At 33.5% G+C, this 19,786-nt stretch overlaps 2 protein-coding genes across 2 annotated transcripts; both read right to left on the bottom strand.

The window, feature by feature from the left end:
- Positions 1-276: 276 nt before the first annotated feature.
- LOC107475730 (actin-related protein 6) lies at positions 277-3,208 on the bottom strand. Its single transcript, XM_016095376.3, has 7 exons — positions 2,301-3,208; positions 1,477-1,702; positions 1,332-1,395; positions 1,053-1,137; positions 897-947; positions 734-796; positions 277-648 (listed from the first exon to the last, which is right to left on the bottom strand). Exons 1-7 carry the CDS (start codon positions 3,023-3,025, stop codon positions 519-521), a joined length of 1,344 nt encoding a protein of 447 aa, XP_015950862.1. The 5' UTR covers positions 3,026-3,208; the 3' UTR covers positions 277-518.
- A 5,168-nt stretch (positions 3,209-8,376) lies between these two features.
- Positions 8,377-11,239, bottom strand: LOC127747745 (uncharacterized). The gene is made up of 2 exons (XM_052262351.1): positions 10,836-11,239; positions 8,377-8,848 (listed from the first exon to the last, which is right to left on the bottom strand). The coding sequence occupies exons 1-2, from the start codon at positions 11,162-11,164 to the stop codon at positions 8,386-8,388; spliced, it is 792 nt and encodes a 263-aa protein (XP_052118311.1). The 5' UTR covers positions 11,165-11,239; the 3' UTR covers positions 8,377-8,385.
- Between the last annotated feature and the right edge of the window lie 8,547 nt (positions 11,240-19,786).

Genomic DNA, 19,786 nt, shown 5'->3' with positions numbered 1-19,786 from the left:
AAAATAGCACTTAGATTAAACAAAAAACGATTAACTTAAAAAGTTTAGTTTTTTAGAATTATTTTTAATCTATTTTTTGGAAAATTAATCTAAAGAAAAATAACCTTAAAAAATCTGTAGTTTGTTACGACTTTTAGTCCTTTTTCAATTTTGGTCTATATAAAAATAAGAAATTAGTCTCAATTAACTGAGGTACGATCAAGGCCCAATTCGATGACAAAAATGTCTAGTCCACTGTGGATTTGCCGAATTTGCAATGCACCAAAATTTGGAATCTTCTTACCCCCAAAAAAATAGCTTTGGAATCTCAAAGCTATTACTGATTCCTTTCCAAGTGGTTATAAACTTAAAAGCTGTACATACCTAACTAACTACCTAAGCATGCTGCATGTTAAGTGCAAGTTTTGCAATAAAAGATACATACACCTCACAATCCATCTAGTAGATTGAACTCTAATAAATAGTGAAAATATGGGTTAGTACAAGCTCGGAGCAATAGAGTTTATGGCATGCAGAAGTTAATGAAAGAATCTCTTGCGACATCTAACAGAACCAAGCTCCTCATACTCAGACTTAGTTACACACATTGCTTCAAAATCTGGACTTGACGCCAACAGAGATCCTCCACGCCAAACACCTAGTATAGGACTACAACACAAAAACGAGTTAGTTTATGGAAACTTCACTTCTCCCAACATGAATGAAACAAAACTACTTAGGGAACGGGATTTACTCTTCTTGAGTAGTTATCTTCACATGATAGTCATCGGGAACTAGTGGTCGGAGCTCCTTCTCTCTACATTGTCGATTGTCGATAATTTAAACACAGGGAAGCAAAGTGCACAAAAATTATGTTATCATGGAACAAGGTATAGTGGATAAGACAAAGAACTTACAATCTCTCAGAAAACTGAGGAAACAGCGTGCTTCCACCGGTTAAAATTATGCTGCCAAAAGGAAAATCGCATAGATAGATTGCAAGATGAAACAGAGAATCAAGGTGTAAATAGCCATAAACAGAACCATCAGAGTAAATGGTTTGAATTAGAAACCTTTCATAGAGTACAGGGTGGAGATGTGGATGGCACGAATTGACAGCTCGAACAATACATTCTGCTAGCCCAGCTTCATTCATACCTGCAAAACTGTTTTTATTAGTATTTCAGAGAACACAGGATGATAATAAGCAGCAAAGAGCCAAGTAGACTAATATCATTCTTTGTTTTTGCCATTGGTATCTAAATTATATTTCTAGGAACCGGACTATCCCCATTTAGATTAACTTGATAAACTCAATATTCAAACAAAGAGTGTTGTATATGAATACAAACCCAAATTGGCAGGTTGGAAGATCATCTCAGGGACAAGAAACCGTTCATTTGTCAAGTCAAATTCCTACAAATAATAAAATGAAAGCAGGAAAATCAAACAACTGCCATCAACATCTCATACTAAAAGAAACGCGCCTACAAATACATTTTTCGATAGATCAATTCTGTTTCGGTCTTGAGGCATCTCAGCAATTTCTGGGCGGTTCATATTCCCCTTTGTTTCCTCTGGAAGAGGAGGAAAGCCACAAGTGCCATCCTTCAAGGCAAGATAGTTGTGTATTCGCTCTGGATGCTTAACAAAACCCTTGGTGTATGTGATACCATCGGGAAGCACATATGTGCACCTGAAGAGATTTTCTTTTCCACTTTCCCTATTTAGAAAAAAAAAAGTGAAGACAAAGAAAAAAGAAAAATACACCACATAAACGCATCTAGGCAAAAGGATTGTTATGAATAGTAAACCTTACCACCTATTTGGTAAGTGGTAACTAAATTGAATCCATCCTAAAACTGATTTACCTTTTTACTTGAAACTAAATAATATCATAGAGAAACACCTCACGGATTCAGTTCCTTCAAACAACCCAATATCAAACCAGACTCATCTGAGTATGATTTGCAAATCAAGTATTCAAGGATTTCAACCCAAAATGAATAACCTAAAATTCCCCATTCAATCAATTCTTGATGGATTCAACGCAACACAGTGATTCAATCTATTTTCATACTCATTACAAACCACAGATTGAATTCAAATATCTATTTTTTTTTTCACCATACTATTAGTATCCAGACCCCATTACCAGCAATTAACTAGTCAAGCACAGGAAGTTGTGGCTACCTCTACCAGCAGTTGATTTAGAAAAATATGAATACAATGTCATGAAGATTCAACAAGTTGATTCCAAACACACACCCCTTTGCACTAATGCATGCTAAATGCTAAAGAAAAGTAAGCATTTCGGGTACCTGGCAAGGCGGAGATCGCGCGGCACATCAAGGGAGACGAAACAGAGCTTCTCTTTGACATCATCAATGAGGAAGGTCTCCTCCATCACATTAACAGACCGAAACGAAACAAGCTCCTTCAGGTAATTAGTAAGCGCCTTCCCACCCAAATCGATTCTCTTAACACCATAATTCAGCGTGAAATTCTGAAACACAGGCGAAGCATGCGTGAAAGAGAATCCGCAATCAACAACTAGGCTGCACTGGGCCCGAGATACAAGCCCGTCGGGCCTGCGACTTGCTTCGTACAGGTGCACCAGCGAGGGGGAATCTGCCACGTACAGTGCCCTAAAATTGAAATCTTCGAAGACGAGCTCGTCCAGTGAGCGCTGAATGGAGGGAAGAGTGAACAAGGGTTCGGTGACGAGAAGAGAGGACTGCGTTGGGTTTATGCGCAGGATTGACGAGAAGAGGTGCGACCAGATTTCTCGTTGGAGATCGGAGTTTATTAGGTATCCCCGGTCCAATGGGCGCCGGACGGCGGCGGAGGTGAAGTCCAGCTCGGCGGCAGTGGAATCGGTGGAAGTAGTTGTGGTGTGAAGAGGGTGTGGGTGAAGCCATTTTTTGGAGGAGGGGGAGCGGTAGAGGCAGTTAGGGAGAATGACGGCGGGGTCGTGTTCAACGCCGAAGCCGGCTTTGATGAGGCCGCCGCCGTTGTCTAGAACAACGACGTTGGTGGAGGACATGGTGGTGGTTATGGTGAAGTCACGTGCAGTGCCAGCTTGTGTGTCCCTTTCTCATGATTGTGCTTCGGTACGGCGTCGTTTCAAGGTGATACCGAGGTCAGGTAGTGGCAGCCATGGAAGCAAGCTTGCTCGTGCGACGTCTCTGCTGTGAGAGAGAAGATCAGAAAGGAGATTTGGGTCGGGCGAGTTGGGATGGGATTCGATTTCACCGATAATTAAATAGAAGTTTTAATTTGTAGTAGCCACTCAATTAATATTTAACTATGTTACATATACATTAAAATTAATTATAAAAATTAGTCATTAATATAAAATATATATTAAAATATAAATACACATTAAAAATAAATTAAACTATATATATATATAAATACATTAATAACTAATTCTAATAGATAATTTTAGTGTATGAATAATATTTTTTTATTAATATTATATGGAATATAATCAATGGAGTGAGATGTAAGGAGACATGCATTCAATAGCATTTAGGCAAGTTTTTTGGCTTCTTCGATATAGGATGGGATCATTTCGAAAGACACCTTACAATTGAGTTCAATAATACTGATAAATGGTGCGGTATTTGTAGTAAGAGCGTGTGAAATGTTCTAAAAAATGAGGAGAGTGAAAATAAGAAATTTAGATGTATTGAATGAAAAAATTTAATTATATTATTAGAGTTATTTTTCTTATATAGATATATAGATAGGTGCTATATTAGTTAGTTTTTAATTAACTATTAATTACTAATAAAAATTGATTCTAACAAAAAAAATTCTACTCCTAATTATTAGTGATTTTCTTCTTTTTACAATGTGCAAGTGATTAATTTGGTTAACTGGTTTTCTTATGAGTCAGGTAACACATTTTCTTAAGTTAAGAGTGAAAATATTTTTTCAGGCCTAACTTGCCAATAAGAGCATAGAAGGTTCCTGGATTAAGAGGTTTGATCAATAAGTTCACAACTTATTCACTAGTGAAAATTGACAAAAGATGAATGACTTTTTTTAGCACCTTGTCGCTTACTATGTGACAATCGATCTCAATATGCTTTGTTCTTTCATGAAATACTGGATTAGAGGCTATGTGAATTGCTGTCTGGCTATCGCAATAAATGCTAACTGGTTGCTTTAGTTCTAGTTGTAAATCTAACAAGATCTTCTTTATCCATATGGCTTCTCTAGTAGCTGATGCAAATGCTCGATACTCAACTTTTGCGGAAGAGGCAGCTACAGTTGTCTGTTTTTTACTTTTTCACGATACAATGGAGCTTTCAACATAGAAACAATAGGCAGTAGTGGATCTTCTAGTGCTTGCCCAATCTGAATCTGAGAATCCTATGACTGTGATGCCTGCGCTTGCAGAGAAGAATAGACCATTAGCTGGGGCTCCTTTGATGTATTTGAGAATTCGGATTGCTGCCTTGAAATGTACATCAGTTGGTGCTTCAAGAAACTGACCTAATTTGCCAAAAACAAAGCTGATTTCGGGTCGAGTATTAGCTAAATAGAGTAACCGATTCTAGGAGTGACACGGGCACTTCTATTTCATTCAAATGTGCCAAAATATTTCTGGAATCTTGCAGTGGCACATGCTGTGCACATCATAAACCAAATTTCATCAAAATTTTTAAATTATCTGTCACCCTATTATGTGCTATTATGTGCTGCATCACTCAAGAAGTCCTCCACTTTATGAAAAAGACTAAATCAAAGAAAGGCACACTGGCCTTTAAGATTGATCTGGAGAAGGCTTATGACAGAGTTGACTGGAGGTTTTTAGCTCATACCCTTAAGAGCTTTGGTTTTCCTATTCCTACACTTAATTTGATTATGAATTGTGTCACTGCTTCTTCTTTATCTATTCTTTGGAATGAGAGTCGTCTGAATGGCTTTACTCCTAGTCGAGGTCTTAGACAAGGAGACCCTATGTCACCCTATCTTTTTGTGTTGTGTATGGAGCGATTGGCATGCTATATTAGTCATCAGGTTGATTTGGGCTTGTGGGAGCCAGTTGCTATTTCTAGAGGGGGACCAAGAATATCCCACTTAATGTTTGCGGATGACTTGCTTCTATTCTGTAAAGCTACAAAGAGACAAGTGCAAAATGTGATGTTGGTTTTAGAGACTTTTTGCAAAGCATCTGGGATGAAGATTAATGTGGAAAAGTCTAAAGTGCTTTGCTCTAAGAATGTCTCTGCAACAAGGAAAGAGGTTTTCACTGGGGTATCCTCTATCAGATTTGTCCAAGACCTGAGCAAGTATCTTGGGGTTACCCTTAGCCATTCTAGGGTGACTCGTTCAGCTTTCAATGGTGTCCTGGATAAGGTTCGGAGTAGGCTAGCAAGCTGGAAATGGAGTTTACTCAATCGGGCTGGTAGACTCTGCTTGGTTAATTCTGTTGCCGCCGCTATTCCCACGTACCAGATGCAGGTCTCTATTTTTCCCAAAAGAATCATTAGTAAATTGGAGTCTATGATGAGGAATTTTTTTTGGAAAGGACAAGTTGATGGAAGAAGATTGAATCTTGTTAGTTGGAAGGTACTAGTTACTCCAAAAAAATATGGAGGTTTGGGGATTAGAGATCCTTATTGTGTAAATATTGCTCTTTTTGGGAAGCTAGTTTGGACTTTTTTCCAGCAGCCAAACAAGCTATGGGTCCAATTGTTGGATGCCAAGTACCGATCATCTCTATATGACTGTTTTAGTTATCCTAAGAACAAGGACTCTCCCATTTGGAGGTGTCTTCGCAAGGCTTGGGAAGTGTTGAAGGATGGGTTTGCTTGGTGTATTGGAGATTTGAACCAGAATTTTTGGTTTTCTAGCTGGAGGAAAGAAGGACGGTTATCTAATGAGATGGATTATGTTCACATTTCTGATTCGAATCTCCGGATACAGGATATTTGGTCGGTTGGTAGGTGGCATTTGGATACTCTTTATTCTCCTTTATCTCAAAATCTGAAAGGTAATATTCTCTCTTACAATCCAGATGAACAAGCAGGTCCGGAAGTGGGTTGGTATTGGAGTGGGTCTGCTGCCAAAGTCTATAACTCACGCAATGGTTACTTGTGGTTGTGTAAGCAACTGTTTGGTTGGGAGGAGCGGGAGAATTGGCTTTGGCTTTGGCGTCAGCTTGTTCCGGAAAAGCATAAGTTTTTGGCTTGGTTGTGTCTTAAAGAGGCTCTTCCTACTGCAAGTTTTCGCTTTAGAAGATGGATGTCGTCATCGGATAGGTGTCCAAGATGTCTTTCTAGCCAGGAATCGGTTTTACATTGTATTCGGGATTGTCCAAAAGCTCAACTTGTCTGGCATAGGTTGGATATTTCTTGTCATCCTTTGGATTTGAAGAACTGGTTCTTGTATCATAGCAAAGAGCATCCGTTCAAGTTCTTTTCGGAACTTTGGTGGATATGGCGAGCAAGGAATAATGACATATTTAATCCCCATGAAACTTGGCCTCCGGAAAAAGTGATTTGTCTGGCATTAACTTCAGAAAAGGAGTTTAGGAATATTTTTGAATTACAACGTATATCCCTTCCCTCTACTCTAAATGGTTTTTGGAATCTCCATCCATTGGTACTTTTAAGATTAATTGTGATGCTAGTTATTTTGGTTCGGGTGATAGTGTTGGTTTTGCTTGTGTTATTAGAGATTGTAATGGGAGTTGGCAAAGGGGGTGTTTGGGAATGATTGAGAGTAATAGTATTCTTCAAGGAGAATTGTTTGCTATTTGGAGAGGATATCTCTTAGCTTGGGATGTGGGTCAACAAGATGTTATTTGTGAGACAGATTGTGTGGAAGCATTTAATCTTGTTACTCAAGATGGTTTTGGGTTTATTGATCCATTGGTGCTCAAAATAAGAGATATCATGCATTGGAATTGGCGTGTTGACTTTCGTTTGATTATGAGAGATGCAAACACAGTGGCAGATACTATGGCAAAGATGGCGATGAAGTTACAACTTTCGCATGTGGAGCTTCTTTCACCTTGGGAAGAGTTTAAGAATAGTCTTAAACGGGACTGTCCCTCTATTTAAGCAGTTCCTTGTTTTGTTTGTTTTGTTTTTCTTTATTTAATTTATTTCAGTCACCAAAAAAAAATGTGCTGCATCACTCACTTTCAATCATTATTGACTTTAAAATTTTTGATTGTTTGATTTTTGTTAGCACAATCAGCTCAGGTAGAACTAAGTTAGATCCACGAGCTAGGAGATGCGTTTTTCTTGATTTTAAAGAAGGAATCAAATGCTTTATTTTGATGGATATGGCTTCAAGAGAAATATTTGTGTCTAGAAATGTAATATTATATGAAAATCATTTTTCCTTTTCTAATCAAAACTCAAATACTTGTTCTAATTCATCTATTTCTCATCCTGCATCTAGCAACAGTTAACATCCACTCATATATGATCCTTTCACATATGAAGTTGTACTATCCCTACATTCACTTTTACTGAACCTACACCAGCACCCACTAACACTCAAGCAGTGACACCTGACATTAATAATTCACTTGAACATGCATTATTACATGAGAATCCCTCAGGACACGAGACAAACACAATTAGTTATGCATCACAATATTTCATTCCATCAACACAGCATGCATCTTAAACAACACAAAACACTGAATAAAAATTGATTCTAATAAAAAAGATTCTACTCTTAACTATTAGTGATTTTCTTCTTTTTACAATGTACAAGTGATTAGTTTAGTTAACTGGTTTTTTTATGAGTGAGATAACAAATCCTGTTAATATATATACATATATACACACATTCTTAATTAACTTTAATCTTAAAATTAAATATAATCGACCACTAACTTAAATTTTTGTTATCTTAAATAATATATCAAAAATAGATGATTTATAAGTAATATGCACACTCTCTCTACTAATTAATATAAATATATGAGCAATAGACAATAGTAGTAGGACTAGGACATAGAAGTTCGAGGACAAACATATTATTGATTTATTATTTCTCAGTTTTTGTTAGATGAAATTCAGGAAGACACACATTTGCAAAAATCAGTAACGCCTACCAAACCTGGGTATAGCGTGATTATACTATGGTAATTAAAGTAGTTATAATATTTTAAAAAATATTATTAAAATTAAAGTAATTTCTTATTATTAATTATTTAAAAAAATACTAAAATATAATTTAATTTTTAATAATATTTATATAATCACCATAAACATCTTAACATATTCATGCCAGAAATTTACCGATTAACATAACCAAAGAAATAAATAAATAAGTGATGAGATATTAATATTAATTATTTAATTTGTCTATTCATGCATGAAACAAAATAATAATCTAATATGATATCTCACTGCTGGTGGCAATAATTCAACTACTACCCAAACGCAACTCCAAATCAATTTCTTCATAATAGTTTCCACTACCACTCATGAAAGAAGAAGAGCTTGCACCAATAGTAGTTGTTGTTGGGATTATTCCAAACAAGAATCCATATTCATAGTTATTAGCGGCGGTATTGGTAGTAGTAGTAGCGGCGGTTTCTCTAGTAGCAAACATTTCATTATGCTCTTTCTTCTCGGGAAAAAGCATGAGCGTTTTCTTAATTGGTTCATCTCCGGAAGAAGGGTATGTTGATGATGAGGATGGGTTTCTTATTCTAAAGTTGTAGAAGTGTTGTGTTGTTGATGATGGTGGTGGTGATGGTGATTGGTGGCTAAAGAATCTATTAGCATAGCTCTGAACTTGTTGTGGTGTCTTGTTATGAAGATAGTGTCTAGCTATTTTACTCCAACGTCCTCTTCCATAATTGCTTAGTCCCATCAGAAATAACCTATGCTCAAATTAAAACATCCATGTATATACAATAACAATTAATGTCTTATAGCAAAATGATGAAGGAAACAAAAATTACTTTTAGGGTACAACATAAAAAAATACACTCAGAATTATTTTATTACATACTCACAAAAATACTTTTAAATTTTGTTATCGAAAAAAAAAAAGTTCTTATATTATTTAAAAATGTAAAAAATATACAACTGTAAACTAAAATGTTTTACATTAACGAAAATAAGCGACATAATGAATAAAACTTCTTATATGATAAGTAATGACATTGCCAAGTGAGCCACATCACAATTTTTGGTTAATAGAATAGGTTTGTGATCATGGCTAAATATTTTTAGCATATTTTAAAAAGGAGTTATTTAAATAAAGACACTTAAAATATTTTTTTAAATATTTTTAAGTAATTAAAATTTAGTATATATAATTTATTAAACTATGTTATTTTTATTAAAATTATATTAGATAAATTAATTTGGCCAAAAAATCAATAAACTATACTTTGAACCGGCTTAAATTAATATTTTTTTATAAAAAATAATTACAATATTTCTATTAGAATTTAATATTTTTAAAATTAAAAAACAATATTAATTATAGAGTTAGAATTTAATAAGAATATTTTAGTCATTTTCTATAAAAAAGAATATTAATTTAGATCGGTTTAAGGTTTGATTTACGGATTTTTTGGCCAAATTAGTTTGTCTGATCTAATTTTGACAAAAATAATATAGTTTAATTGATTATATGTATTAAATTTTAATTGATAAAAAATATTTTTAAAAAAATGTTTTAAATATCTTTATCAAAATAATTCCTATTTTAAAATTATTTAAAAATATTTGTGTCAATAATAAAATTCAAGAGTATTATTATCAACGTCAAAATAATTTAAATATGTTTTTAATGATTTATCTTTAATTTTAACAGCTTTGGACAATGTAAATATAATAATAATTAATCCGTCACTATAATTATTATAGAAAATTTGATATAACTTGATCAATGTATTTGAAATTCAATTTGTGTATCCAGAAAATAAACCAAATCTTAAAGTGGAAACTAATAATATAAGCCAAACAACCGCCAGCAAGTATGAACACTTTTTCTCAAGTCAAAATCTTTGAGAGAAAAGTGACATGGCTCATTTAATAATTAATTTAATAGTAGTCAATACCATAACACATCTTTCTGAGAATAGGGCAATAGGCCGCAAAAATTCTGGCAAAGTTTCCGATTCTCTATTATCTATTTAATACAACAATAATTAAAATAAAAACATTTAAGCAATTTATATATTTAATAGTTAACTATCATATAATATCATTAATATATGTATATACAAAATTAATGATAAATATATCAAAAATATGTAAAACTATATATACTTGTGCATATATATAAAAATTTAATTTTAATGTACTATTACTATAAAATAATTTTATATTTGTATTAAATTATATAATATTACATCAATAAAAATAACTACATTTGCACATTAATGACATAAATAATGTGATTGTAGGACTGTATAAAACGCTTTACACTATTAATGCATCAAAATTAGATTCTATATATCATAATTAATTTTTTATATACATGTATCATTTTTAAATGACGTAATTAGATACTCTAGCACTGTAAAATTATTTTATAATATAATAAGTCTATTAAATTTTAAAACAAAAATAATATTCAATATATAAATTAATTATATATAAGTGTATGTAAACTCATATGCAGTTAATTTCATATGAAATTAAAATTTAAAAGTCGTTAAATAATAATTTAATCAAATTATTTAACGATTCTCAAGTTAATAATTTCACATAAAATTAATTGCACGTGAATTTTCACTTTATATATAATATATATAATAGCTGGTGTGATATGATGACAACAATAAAATTCAATAATATATACCGCTTAAAATGTGTGAAGAAAAAAATAATAAGAAAGAAAGAAAGACAAACTCATGGTCTCTGAGAGTCCAATTAGCAGTGAGGCAATCGGGTTGATGATGATGATGATGATGATGAGCATGCATGTAGGGTTGGAAGAAGAAGCTGCTACTATTATTATTAGAACCCTGATAATGATGATAATGAGAAGGATTAGCAGAAGGATCATAGATATGCATTGAAGATGGCCACACACTAGTAGTAGTAGCATGGTTCTGAAAATCGGACAGGACCGGATCGACCACAGCAAAGTTAAGAATTGTTGGTCCATCTGAAAATCTTGATGGTGGTGGAGGAGATGCTTCTCCTTCTGTAAGATCAATAATTTCAGGAGGCATCATTGTGGTAGAGAGAGAAAGAGTAGTATGAAACTATGAAGAATAGTGCGTGTGTGAGTGTGTGTGTAGCGGTGGACGTGCTTATATTCAGGATGAGTTACTCAAACCCTACTATGGACTATAAATAAATTAAACTATATTTTTTGTATGTTTTACCATTTTTTTTAAAATATCTATAATGTTTAACCTTATTTAATTTTATTTTTAATATTTTTGATAAATTTAATTTTGTCTTTAATGCTTTTGAATTTGGGTCAAAACTATCTTAAATGTTTTTAATTTTGTTATTAATATTTTTGATAAATTAATGTTTATGGATATTTTTGAGACAAATTAAAAAATTAAGAACAAAATTAAATGAATTAAACTCTACGAATATCTTTTAAAAAATCACAAATATTAAAAATAATAATATATTTTACTTTAAAAAATTTAAGTGTTTAAATAATTCTTTTTTAAATATATTTTATTAGATAACGAGTACTCACTACAAAAAAAAGTTTATGGTAGCTAGTAAAAAAAGTGACTATAGATTTATGGTCACAGTTTTGGACCTATGGTCACGATTTTTTACCGTGACCTATTCTGTCGTGGCCATAGATTTATATTCACGATTTTTTTTATCTATGGTCACGGTTTCAATTTTCAAATTCTAATACCTTAGGCCACGTTTTTTCACTGTGATCATAGTCTCTATAGTCACCTCTTCTTAAAATCGTGACCATAGTCTTATCTATAGTCACGGTTTTTACCGTAAAAACCGTGACCATTGACTCTATGGTCACCCCTCATTAAAACCGTGGCCATAGCTTTATCTATGGTCACGGTTTTCATCCTGACCATAGCTTTTATGGTCACCCCTCCTTAAAATCGTGACCATAGTCTTATCTATAGTCACGATAAACCGTGACCATAACTTATCTATGATCACCCTATTTAAAAAATCGTGACCATAGACTACTCTATTTTACTAGATAAGGAGTACTTTGTATTTTTTATTAATTAAAAAAATTTAATTTGTTATTTATTATATTTTACATAAATAATTTAAATTTAAAAAAATAACTTGTACGCTAGTTAAATTAAGGGTTAAGTACGATTTTGGTCCCTAACGTAGAGGCTGTAAATTTATTTCGTCCCCGACCTTTTATTGACTACAAAATAATCGCAAAGATTTCAATTTATTTTAAAAGCGTCATTTTCACCAAATTTTTTATTTTTATTACCATTTTACTCCTAACTAAAAAAATTATAAAATAAAAAAAAGAAAGGAACGAAGTGGGGTGAAGTCGGGGGTGGGGTGGAAGAGGTGGCCATCACACCGTCACTTGTGATGGAGAGCATGTCGCTGCTGTCATTGCTGCTTCTTCGCCGTTCTCGTTATATTGCAATTTGCGGCGTCGCCACCACGCGATCCACCACCACTACCGCATCTCTTCTCTTTTTGCGATTCGCATTTCATCGTCGTAGCCTCTCTTTTTCCATCATTGCTGGCTTGCTGCAGCCTTTTTTCCTTTAAATTTTTTGTTTTTGCTTTTGTTCCTGGTTTTGTTTTTGTTGTTGCTTTGATTTCGTTATCCATTGTTGTTGGTGTTATTCTTCTAGTTATTGTTGTTTCATTGTTGTTGTTGTTTCACTGGTTCTGTATTTTTGCATTCTGTTTCTGTTTCTGCATTTTAAGAAAGATGAAAGAAGGATATTTTCGTTTGAAAGACGATTTTTAAATAAACTAAAATCTTAAAGACCATTTTATAGTTAAAAAAATATCAGAATAAAATAAATTTTTGGCCTCTATGCTAGGAATTAAAATTGTACTTAACCTTTAAATTAAATAATACTTTTTAATAAAATTATAAGAAAATTCAAAATATATTAATTTATTTATTATCTTTATAACGTATTAAATATTTTTTCAAGGAAGGTTTCCGGCATTTTTTTCTTTTAGTCATCTAGTCCATTTATATGCCCATATAAAGAAATTTTGACTAAAATCCTGGCAGAGTCTTTGAATAGACAATTGCATGTATATGGTTACTTAAGACAAAAACATTAGTATTTTTGATGTAATAATGTACACTGATATAATATTTTTTATTTTTCTTTATTTCAATCAGTATTACCAAATATATTTGTATTTTCACTATTTTGTCTTGTTGTCCGTATATATTGTGTTTAAATCACGTCATATTATTTATGGATTCTATTAGGGAGATAATGGACTATTTGTACAATGTGTACAATGGCTATTGAGTTATGAAATGAACATTTCCTATACTATTTAGAATAACCATCCGAGTATAAGGGATAATAAACATCTTCTCGAAAAATTAGTTTAATTTTTGAGTTCACCAATGATCGAACTCTTGACCTTTCAAATCTAGCGCTTTAATACCATATCATGATATCACTCATCCCAAAAGTTTCAACTGATGGAAAAATGTAACACTAATGATTATATCTCTAATACTCCATAAACCTCTATTGTACACATTGTATAAATGTTTCATTGGCTCCTCATACTTTCTCATTATTTATTTGTTGATTCATAACACCTAGCAGGCTGTGCTAATGATGATCTCACATTTATATGACAACAACAACATTGAATAATACTAAAAATCTTTTATTATATATAATACCAAAAAAAAACTTTTATTATATATACTTTCTCTCTCTTTTTAAAACTTCTCTCTCCTCGATTTAATAATTAGTAGGAATATTATCTTTTTTTATGTATAATATTCTTTAATCTAATAATTAATGACTAAATACTCGTAAAATAGAATTCAATTTAATGATAAATATTATATATTATATTTTAATATGTATTTATTAAAAATATAATTATAATATTACAAAAGCAAAAATTATTTTTTTATTTATAATAAAAAAAATATCATATATAATACGTCTTTTCCTTAAAAATTTAGTTTTAATATTAATTCTTTATCGAATTTTTCTCCTTGCAAAAATATTTTCAATATAAAATTATTAGAAAAACTCTGCATACAAGCCATTAGGGCTTGTATGCTTTACAAATTCATTAACTAATAAACCCCCCCAAAACGCGCTGCAAGTTCTACGTCCAATACACGTGCTATATAAAGATCCCGCGTATATATAACTACCAAATTTAAAAGATTTGTTTCCTTCTTCGTTCTCCTTATTTCTAGATTTGTTTCCTTTTCGTTCTTCTTCTCGTTCTTCTTCTTCTTGTTCTTCTATCTTTATTTATAGATTTGTTTCCTTATTCGTTCTTCTTCTCGTTCTTCTTCTTCTTCTCATTCTTCTCTCTTTCTAACTCCAGCTTCGTTTTGTATCGATTTTTTGTTTACTGAAATCAAAGTTTGAATTCGTTTTGAAGATAATAGAAGATTCAACCTCAGATTCTCAGCTGAATCAGGGCGAAGTGGATTATGAATTTGAATCTGACGAAGTTCTTGAGGTTTGATTTACATACAATTACTCTGAATTTTGTTGCAGTAATTTGTATAGCATTGTGTAGCTGAATAATTCGTGAACATTGACTGTGAGACTAACGCGTCAACATAAATCTGTGGATTGAATGTAATGTATTAGTTTTGATTGATTATCATGAATTTATAGCAGACGCTCGGGTGTAGATCAAAACTTTTTTGGGTGTATTTTTTCGGGAGTGTGGGTGTATTTACAGTTTATGGCTTTTTCTGTTATTTTAGCTGAGTTGTTGTTGTTCGGGTGTATTATATGAGACATGATTCGGTGTGTTTTTAGTTTTCGTCATGGTGTATTCTGCAGCCTGTGTATTTACAGCTTATGGCTTTTATTGTCATTTTAGTTGAGTTGGTGCCGTTCGGGTGTATTATATTAGCAATGATTTGGTGTATTTATAGTTTTTGACATGGTGTATTCTGCAGCCTCTCTCTGTTGTTGATGACCAGTTTGTTTCGAAGGTTGGAATGAACTTTACCACCCTTGAAGATGCTGGAAAATTTTACAGGAACTACGCTAAGGCTGCAAGTTTTTCTACAAGAGTTCAGAGCACAAATAGGAAGGGAAACGAGATTAAAAATCAATTGATTACATGTAGCAGAGAGGGAAAATAGAAATCTAAAATATCTCTGATTGAGAAGATGAATCCGACAGCCGGTTTAAACTGTCCTGCAAGAATTTATATACACACATTGAAGGATGTTGGTGCTTGGATCATTTCAAAGGTTGTGCTGGATCATTCACACTCTTACTGTCCAAGTAAAGCAGAGATGCTCAAACAGCATAGAGAACTAAACATGTCCATTCGTCGTACAATAGAGAACAACGAGGAGGCTGGTATCAGACCAAACAAAACTTACCAATCATTTGTTGCGGCTGCCGGGGGTCACCGCGAGTTAAATTTTATTGAAAAGAATGTGAGGAATTACATTACCAGGGAAGTGCGGAATGTTTCCGAACAAGAAGATGCAAAGGAATTCGGGAAATATTTGTTACGAATGAAAGAGAAGAATCATAATTTCTTTTTTGAGCTTGAACTCGAGAAGGATCAATCGATTAAGCTGGCTTTTTGGGCCGACGAAAGAAGTAGAGCTGTCTTTGAGTATTTCGGAGATGTTATTTCATTTGACACCACCTACAATACAAACAGGTAATAAATTGTCCCTGTTTATGATGCTAAATTAATGTATTTTTATGAATCCGCAGGAGAGATGTATATTGGCTGTTTTTGGGTGTATACAAAGCATTTGTTGGGTGTACCTAATGATTTTCCATTATGCACTATGGTAATTTGTTTCAGATATAATTTGGTTTGTGGTTCTTTTGTCGGGGTGAATCACCACGGTCAGTCAACACTTCTCGGATGCTCTTTGATGAAAAATGAAGAAATTGAATCATTCAAATGGTTATTTCAATGTTGGCTTCATTGCATGGGGGGAAATGCTCCGAAAGGGTTTCTCACCGATCAATGCGCATCAATGAAAAGGGCTTTAGAGGCCTCTATGCCAACAACAATTCACCGTTGGTGTATTTGGCACATCATGAAAAAGATTCCAAGCAAATTAAACGGCTACAAGGGACATGCAGATATTGAACAACAAATGAGCCAAGTTGTTTGGAATTCTCATAGCAAAGACTTATTTGATAGGAATTGGAATGATTTTCTGCTAAATTTTGGTCTTGTGGACAACGAGTAGCTTTCAGGTAGTGTTGTGTTAAAATCTGCAGCAGAGGTGTAAATTTAATTTTTATCGGGTGTATTTATAGTCTGTATTTGGGTGTATTATGCAGATCTCTATGAAGACCATTATATATGGTTCCAATCTATCTGGATCATCACTTCTGGGCAGGGATGAGAAGCACACAAAGGAGCGAGAGCATGCATTCATTTTTTAACAAGTTTATTACCCGGAACAACTCGCTTATTCAATTCGTCAAACAATACGATAATTGCCTCGGAAGCAGGGAGCAAGCAGAGAGAGAATCGGATGCTGCAGATTTTCATACGGTCATACCGTGTGCAACCAAATCCTCCATTGAAGCTCAGTTTCAAGATGTGTACACTCATCAAAAGTTTAGGGAAGTCCAAGCGCAATTCAGAGGAAAGGCAAATTGCATCACTAGGTTAACGAATTCTGCTCTAGGCTATTCAGTGTATGAGGTTGGAGAACAAGTTTCCAGCTCAATATTCAACAAGTTTGTGGTTACTTACGACTCAGTTGCAGCCGAGATAAAATGCAATTGCTTATTATTCGAGCCGAGAGGGATACTATGTCGTCACGCACTAAGCGTGTTAAGCTTTGAACAAGTAAGCCAAGTGTCACCTAGATATATACTGGAACGATGGAGCAAGAAGGTAAAGAGGCGACACACACACATCAAGAGCAGCCACGACGAGCCACTGTTGGAGCCAAAAAGCAAGAGGTTTGACCAATTGGTTTTTCGTTCACAAAATATTTGCGAATTTACATCAGAATCGGAGGAGTTGACTGCAATTCTGCACCGTGCGTACGATAACGTCATGGCTGAGATGGAATCATTGAAAGCCAAAAGGAATGGCACATCTTTTTTATCTCACGAAGACGCCAACTTGGAATCCGTTAACGAGCTTCAAAGCCCTCCAAGGATTCGAACAAGAGGACGTCCAAAAAATAGGCTAGGTTCAAAGTTGGAGAAACAGATTGCAAATACCACAAAGAAGAAGAAAACAAAAGGTTTAAACGAGGTAAAAGTGATGTTCTTTAAATATGTGGTGATTGAGTTTATTTTTCTCGTTAATAGTTTAGCTAATATGTGAGTTTGTTATATTCAGTTAAACCTCTTTGATGCTGCATTAGTGGTGCATTCAAATTCCAGCCAATATCAAGAACATGTTATGAATTATCAGTTCACGGTACCAGCAACATCGGATAACTCTTTGGGTGTATAGTTATAGAATGTGGGTGTAAAAGCATTGTTCTTTTGGGCGTATTTCTGAATTTTCTTGTATTTCAGATTTTACTTATATATAGATATATATACTTCAGAATCTTATTTTTATGTTATAAAATACTGTTTTTTTTTACAATGGTTTAAAGGTTTTAGGTATTAGGGTTTAGGGTTTTAGGGTTTACGGGGTAAGGGTTAGGGTTTAGGTTTTAAGTGTTTCGTGTTCAGGGTTTTAGGGATAAAGCATCAGTGGGATAGATTTTTGGGTGTATATTCAACTTTATTTGGGTGTAAAAAATGGCAGGTAATGGGTGTATATTTGGTTTGATGTTTTCCTTCATATTATAGTACCTGTAATTCATACATTTTGAATACAACACACAGAGTTTAATTATTGAAAGAAATTTCATAATAAACTGCATTATAATTGTCAAATATTTACAATATGTCTTCTATTTGTTACAAGACTATATAACATTTACATTAAGCAGTGTCAACATCCTCAGAATCTATTACATTAATCAGTGTCAACATCCTCAGAATCTATCTGACAATATGGACTCAATAACAACGAGGATGGCTTGGACAGTCTTATTGCATTACTTCCCCTAATGACTTCAGATTTTTCTAGATTCATGTCATGGAATAGAATCCGGGAAGTATATTCCACTCTAAAGTGGTCCACCTCGTCCTACAGTTAAAAAGAATATTCTGTTTAATTAACCATGTTAATTGAGAAATGTAATACAGAGTTATTTAGTTTTAAACACATTTACCTAGCTCCAATTGTCCCACTCATACTTCCGCCTTTTAATGTTTGTTGGCTGAAGTATCTCAAGCCACTTCATTACGTAGATAGCACAGTCATAGCTGAAAACAAAGAAAATAAATTACAAATTATATATAGGAAAGTTTAATTTTCAGAGTGAAAGATTTATACCTTGTCTTTTGGCCCGAGATGTTAAGGTATGGTGGTTCAATTTCCTTGTCCTTGTCCCTTGTCTTCAGAGGTGCCCCTCAGCATATACTTTAATTCGTGAAATTATATATCCCTTAAAACACAAAACAAATTAGTAATACATGAATAATTTCAATAAAGGGATACACCCAAAGGAGCACAAAGTTACACCTTATATTGAACAGAAATACACCCAACTATTAAAATAAAGAACACAGAACCAACTTACAATGAATGTATTTAGGGCAGTTCTCTCATTGGACGGAGATTTCGTGTGATATGGGTCGACTATATAAAATTTCTGCTTTCTTGTATCAGCCAACCATAACCACCAATGGTCTGAATGGCAAACAGGTGCAAAAATCTGAAAAATATTCAGATTGAACACTGTTTTAATTATTTGGCACATAAGTAAAAAATTGTAATAAGAAATTTTTGAAATGAAAACTTACATAACGATGTGATGCTAATTTTTTAAGGTCCAAGAAGGGTATAAACATTGGGTAGTCTTCCACCCTGAATGGCCTATTAGTTTTAGCGTTTAAGAATACCCCGTTTGGATGATTTACAATCGGCATGTTCTGCAAAAATTGAGAACAACCAAATGAATCCAGAAAATACACCCAAACGAATAAACAACTCTCACTCAATTGAACACAGAAAATACACCAAAATGAATAAACAGAATACACCCAATGTAAGAAAAACAATACATCCTAAGGAATGCAGAAAATACACCCAAAATTCGTTGAAGCAACCCTTACCACAATATTAGGGGGAGACAATATACTTCTTCTTGAAACCTTTGAATATTTTGTTGGTTTACGATGAAGCACATGGCAGAGACAATCTAGTAAAATAGAATACACATCAATCAGAATTGTACGTAATTTTGGTGATAAAAAAATGAATGTTGTTGTGATATTATCTCAACTTCTATATGTGTTTTAGGCGCAAGTAATGCAAGGTGAAATTTTAACAGAGTGTATATATCTCCGGCTTGGAGTCTGTCGATGTCGTCAAACTCATCAATTCGTTCATTTGAGTAGGATTTCACTCGTATAGCCCAGTGGTAGCATTTCTGTTTCATGTCAGTAGTATCTAAATCCGGCCTGACAGGAGTTTCAAACTTCTCAAAACTCTCTGCCCCACTCTCCTTTGGAATCTGCGGATTTTTTTCTTCTTTTGTCACCCAACCACTTGCAATTTTATGTACCAGATTCTCTAATTGTTCTAGCAGTATTGGGGTTTCTAGAGTTTTTTCCATG

This window comes from Arachis duranensis, chromosome 1 (genome assembly GCF_000817695.3).
Source record: "Arachis duranensis cultivar V14167 chromosome 1, aradu.V14167.gnm2.J7QH, whole genome shotgun sequence".
Taxonomy (NCBI): Eukaryota; Viridiplantae; Streptophyta; class Magnoliopsida; order Fabales; family Fabaceae; genus Arachis; species Arachis duranensis.
The sequence above is the reverse complement of the archived record's forward strand: the minus strand, read 5'-3'. Positions and strand labels throughout refer to the sequence as shown.

What these genes read in the sequence shown, in the direction of transcription:
- LOC107475730 (XM_016095376.3), bottom strand. Translation starts at nt 3,025, where the DNA reads ATGTCCTCCACCAACGTCGTTGTTCTAGACAACGGCGGCGGCCTCATC. An exon ending in GAATTGATCTATCGAAAAAT is followed by an intron (nt 1,396 to 1,476) that starts GTATTTGTAGGC and finishes TATTATTTGTAG; the next exon opens with GAATTTGACTTGACAAATGA. An exon ending in CACCCTGTACTCTATGAAAG is followed by an intron (nt 948 to 1,052) that starts GTTTCTAATTCA and finishes TCCTTTTGGCAG; the next exon opens with CATAATTTTAACCGGTGGAA.
- LOC127747745 (XM_052262351.1), bottom strand. Translation starts at nt 11,164, where the DNA reads ATGATGCCTCCTGAAATTATTGATCTTACAGAAGGAGAAGCATCTCCT. An exon ending in TGGACTCTCAGAGACCATGA is followed by an intron (nt 8,849 to 10,835) that starts GTTTGTCTTTCT and finishes ATTTGAGCATAG; the next exon opens with GTTATTTCTGATGGGACTAA.